The sequence below is a fragment of the Populus euphratica genome, unplaced genomic scaffold (assembly GCF_000495115.2).
Source record: "Populus euphratica unplaced genomic scaffold, PopEup_1.0 scaffold100.1, whole genome shotgun sequence".
Lineage (NCBI taxonomy): Eukaryota > Viridiplantae > Streptophyta > Magnoliopsida > Malpighiales > Salicaceae > Populus > Populus euphratica.
In genome coordinates, this window is record NW_011499985.1 from 486,094 (window position 1) to 491,151 (window position 5,058).

Here is a 5,058-nt window from a genome sequence, read left to right on the forward strand (position 1 = left end):
GTAGTACTATGGGAGATTATTCTCCAAGCTAATATTTGGAATTTGCGGATCAATTAATAGAGTATTGATTATTCTCCTGCATGATCAGTCACGACCTGTTAAAACAAGGAAAAAAGAGAATGGACAAACAACGCAGTCCTAGATTATGTTTTGGAAGACTCTGTGGGATAGTGTGGTCCTGAACTCTCTCAAACCTTTTGATTCCAGTTCCCCATTGTGAAGTTACTGAGAATTTGTGCATGCCTTTAACAATCCAAACCCTCAAGAAGAAGGTCAACCTTTGCTGCTCTTGTTCCTCTTTAGGCATACCACAAAGTCCTAATTGACACAAACCCTGTTTGTGTGTGTGTGTGTGCATATATTATGATTTGGTGAAACCCTAAGTGATGCCGACATCCTTCTATGTTTTTTTTATAACACCATCCCCCCACCACCCTCTCCAGCTCCATCTGTCATGCATTTCTTTATTTTATTTTTCCTGGGCATGAAAAAAGATATGTACACTTCAGAAGAAAATGAAAAAATAAAATTTGTGATTCCGTTTATCATTAGGATTTGGATCAACTTTTAACATTGTCACACCACATATGACTTTTTAGTTCTAGGTGATTCCAACCACAGCTGTTATGCTGGAAACAAGCATTTCAAGGACCAAAAGAGAATGAGAGAATCATACTGCTAATTCCCAGTGTTAATTTATCCCCTTTTCCATACACATGATCAGCACATCAATGTTGTGTTTATGATCAATAATATGCACGCAGGACAAACTTTTCACCAGCTTATCTAATATTTTAAATAGCACGATCTTACTTATATTATCCTTAGGTTTGTGTATAGTTAGTGTTCTAATATAAAAAAAAAAAAAAAAAAAAACAAAAATTTATTTAGTTGAAGATATAAAAATAAATTTGTTTTTATAATAATTTTTGAACGAATTTCTTTCATCTCTAAATAACAATTTTATCATAATTATCTTTATATTTTTTATTTTAAAACAACAATTAAACACTATTTTAATTTATCAGAATATGTGTAGGAGAGAAACATGATTTCGTATGCCAATCTAAGGACAGCGACATGTAGAGAGAAAATCTATCCATATACCTATCAGTTCATATGTAATTGGTTTAAATTAAATCCAAATAAAAAGACTTAATCTCATTAAAAAATTACATGCTATAAAAATAAAAAATAAAAAAATTACCTGAAGATACTATAAAAATCAAAACTGGATAAAAAGGAAATGCACAGGGCCGGTGACATGCACCCTAGGGCATCGGAGAGAGACAGAACCAGAGAAAATAAGCTTGCATGGAATAAGGAACAGGACAACATATGTAAAGGAAGGTGCTTAGCTAGTTTGCACCAAGATACATCGTTTTGTCGTATCCATGTCAATCCTAATCATTTACTTGTCTGCTCATGAATTTGCTAGAATTTTGGAGGACGACAAAATCATATCGTCAAGAATTCCCCCTTTTCTTTTTTTTTTATCCTCGTGCTTCAGCCAGTATTTCAGCCTCCTTTTAATCCTCACTTTCTAGCTACAAAGGGGATTTGGATGGCTGGGCGGGACAATTTTACCACTTTCATGATCCTTATCAATAGGCTTTGTTTTTATCCAATTCCCATTGAGAATCAAAAGAAAAGGGTATAGCGTGTCGCTTTGATATGTATATGTCATGCTGATCATCAAAACCTAATAATTTGAAATTTTTGTGTTTAATTTTCAAACTAATTTCATCCAATGGGGTCTGTAGATTGGCTATTTCTTAAGGCTATGATGTCAATTGCAGCATAAACTGTTTAATGTTATAATACTGGTTATGAGAATCTAATTGTTTTTATATAAGTACTCTGTGGGTTAAAACCGATCTGATTTTATTTTTTAGTGAAAGCTAGAATGGTTATTTAGAGTTATTTTTTATAGTATTTGATTATTATCTTGGAATATAAAAGATGGTATAAAAAATATATTTGTATTTCCTATTTTGAATGAAAATTTATTTCAAAATTGTTCTATAAACATATGTTTACTCGATCTTTATGTTTACAAATAACGATGAAGATGTGCTTGGCGGCTATGATCTCATCATAGAGAATGTTGAGAGAGCAAAAGGGGGGAGGGTTTGGGGACCCTTGAAGGGATGTGTACCTAATCACATTCACAATTATTTACTAAAAAGGTTTTGTAAGGAAATTGGCCCTTCGAGGTATAAATACCCGACAACCCAAGGATTATCATTGACTTAATTAGTTAATTAAACTATAGTTAAGCAATCTTATGGAAGACAACGTGTATTAGCCCTTACCTTTTCTTCTCTTTTTCTTAGAGAGCGATCCAATTACCTGTGCACAAAAACCATCAAAGAGTTCGACAGAATTCTATAGAAGAGCAACAAGCAATATATTAAGAGTAGACAGCATATGTGCTTACTAACATTTGGGGCACTTATTAACATATTAGTCACGTAAAGCAAGATTAAGAGAATAGTACCAAAGTTAAAGGCTATTAGATGAGGTATAACTCGAATTAGCAGGAAGTACCGTGAAGAAATCTAGCTTTCAGGGGAATATTGGAAAAGTTGAAAGGAGATGGAACAAGAATTACATTGGGATTGATTAATTCTTAATTACTTTGTTAAATATTAGAGCAATCTTTATTTGGTACAGCCATATTCCCATTCATTCATCCAAGAAGAATAAATACGGCGTGCAATGAGAAGGGTATTTATTCCTTTTAACTTACTAGACTTTATTAAACCTATCTTTTGAAATGGTTTTATTTTTTAATGATTAATTTTGAGAGCGACTCTGAATTACGTGTATTAGAAGGTCATGAAAGCTCGGAAAAGTATCCCCACTAAATATTAATTATAAAAATCATATATTCATATCAGTGCTGAACACCTACTTAATGATTATAAAGTAAATGATATTGTCTATCTATATCATATTCGATCCTTTTTTCTATTTAAAATTAATATTTATTTGTTCTAAACAATACACAATTATAATTTATAAAAGATATCAATCAAATATAATTTCTTATCTCGAACCTTCTTTGATGTAATTTGGTATAATTGTGTTTTTAAATAATGAAAATATATCAATTTTAAATATGTAAAAACACTCAAATTTACTGATATTAACTTCTAAGGATAATAATAGTAATTGTAGCCCACAAGAAAAATAGATTATTTACATATATATATATATACACAAGAATTTTTAAGAGATTAAAATTATTTTTCATATATGTGTTAATGTTTAATTAGTATTATAAATTTACATTTCATTATAAATATAATATAAAATCTTATGTTAACTAACCGACTAAAGCCTCCCTAATGCGGGGATTATTCCTGTTCTTGTTATTATTATAGATATTGTCAATAAATCATCATCACCGATGCTAAAAAGGCACCCTTAGGCTTCTTTGAAACTGAAGTTCGTGGACTTCGAATTCCTAATCTACAAAATGGCCTGTTCATTTATGGGTTTGATTTCCCTACCCAATTCTCCAAGCCCAACACTTTGCTTGACCAAAAATAGCCCAACATGAGCTCATAACCAATTTTGATGGGATTAAATTTTGCCCCATTCCATGTCTGTTCAATCATTTGCTTCCCTTTTGTTCATCTCATGACATCCCCTTAATTAGGAAATAATTTAAACATGAACACCGAGTAACTGTCATTGCTTTCAATGGCTTAGAAATATCATGGCAATATTATCAACATTAAAGCTATTAAATCTAATTTTACTTGGATCATAAACTTGAAAAGTTAATTCTATTTAATTTAAAATTATATTTTTTAAAAAATTATCTGAGTTTTGATTAGATCTCATTATCAAGTTATATTGAGTTATATCACACCTAATTTAATTTGAAATTTAGGTTAAATTAAAAATAAGTTAAAAAATTATCGAGTTTCATCTGATTTAAAATATAAATAATCTTAGTTTAGATAATATTATCAAATAAAATGTCTATTATTATAAAATTAGTACTCAAACTTGTTAGGAAATTGGAATTGGAAATAGGAAACAAGGGTTAGATTAATTAGATGGAAGGTTAGGTATTTATCTGTTATATCACACTTAATTTAATTTGAAATTTAGGTTAAATTAAAAATAAGTTAGAAAATTATCGAGTTTCATCTGATTTAAAATATAAATAATCTCATTTTAGATAATATTATCAAATAAAATGTCTATTATTATAAAATTAGTACTCAAACTTGTTAGGAAATTGGAATTGGAAATAGGAAATAAGGGTTAGATTAATTAGATGGAAGGTTAGGTATTTACAGAGCAATCCTGACAACACTGAAATAGAAAGCTCTAAATTTAGTCCTTGAAAGCATTTCTAATAATCAACAACTCTCTAAAATCACGTTCCATTGTTAAAGCCCAACCAAACAACACATCATGATTGATGACATGCAAATTCGAAACCTCATATATCCTGATCTGTAAGAGAAATTCATTCTCGGCCATCAATTGGTCAGCATCTTATTTCTGGTCAGCATCTCAACATGCCTATAAAGGTCTCAGCATTTTCTGCTTCGAATTCCAACAGAAGAGGCAATAATATTAATAATAAGGAGGAAGGGTTTGGCAGCATCCTTTCATAAAGATGGATTCCAAGGTCTCTTCCCTCCTCTTCATTGCAATCTTGTGCTTAATCTCCTCAACCTCCACGGCCTTCAACATCACCAAGATCCTTGCACAATACCCTGAGTTTGTTGGCTTCAATGATCTCCTAACCCAAAGCGGGCTCGCCAAGGAAATGAGCAGCCGAGAAACCATCACTGTGCTTGCTCTCGATAATAGCTCCATTGGTGGGCTCAATGGAAGACCCTTGGACATTGCCAAGAGGATCTTGAGTGCGCATGTAATTCTTGATTACTATGATCAAATAAAGCTTTCAAAACTTAAAAAGGCCAGCACTATCGTCACCACCTTGTACCAAGCTAGTGGCGCTGCAGATGATCGACAAGGTTTCTTGAATATTAGCAGAACTGCTGAGGGAATCAAATTCGGTTCAGC

At 31.7% G+C, this 5,058-nt stretch overlaps 1 protein-coding gene across 2 annotated transcripts in view; it reads left to right on the forward strand.

Annotated features, from left to right (window-relative positions):
• The first annotated feature begins 4,355 nt into the window (after window positions 1–4,355).
• LOC105140056 (fasciclin-like arabinogalactan protein 3) overlaps window positions 4,356–5,058 on the forward strand; it is a 1,906-nt gene continuing 1,203 nt past the window's right edge. Inside the window, exon 1 of one of the 2 annotated variants that reach the window (XM_011046729.1) lies at window positions 4,356–5,058. In XM_011046729.1, the coding sequence (XP_011045031.1) occupies window positions 4,646–5,058 (413 nt within the window). In that variant the 5' untranslated portion in view covers window positions 4,356–4,645. The other variant, XM_011046728.1, reaches the window with a different exon arrangement.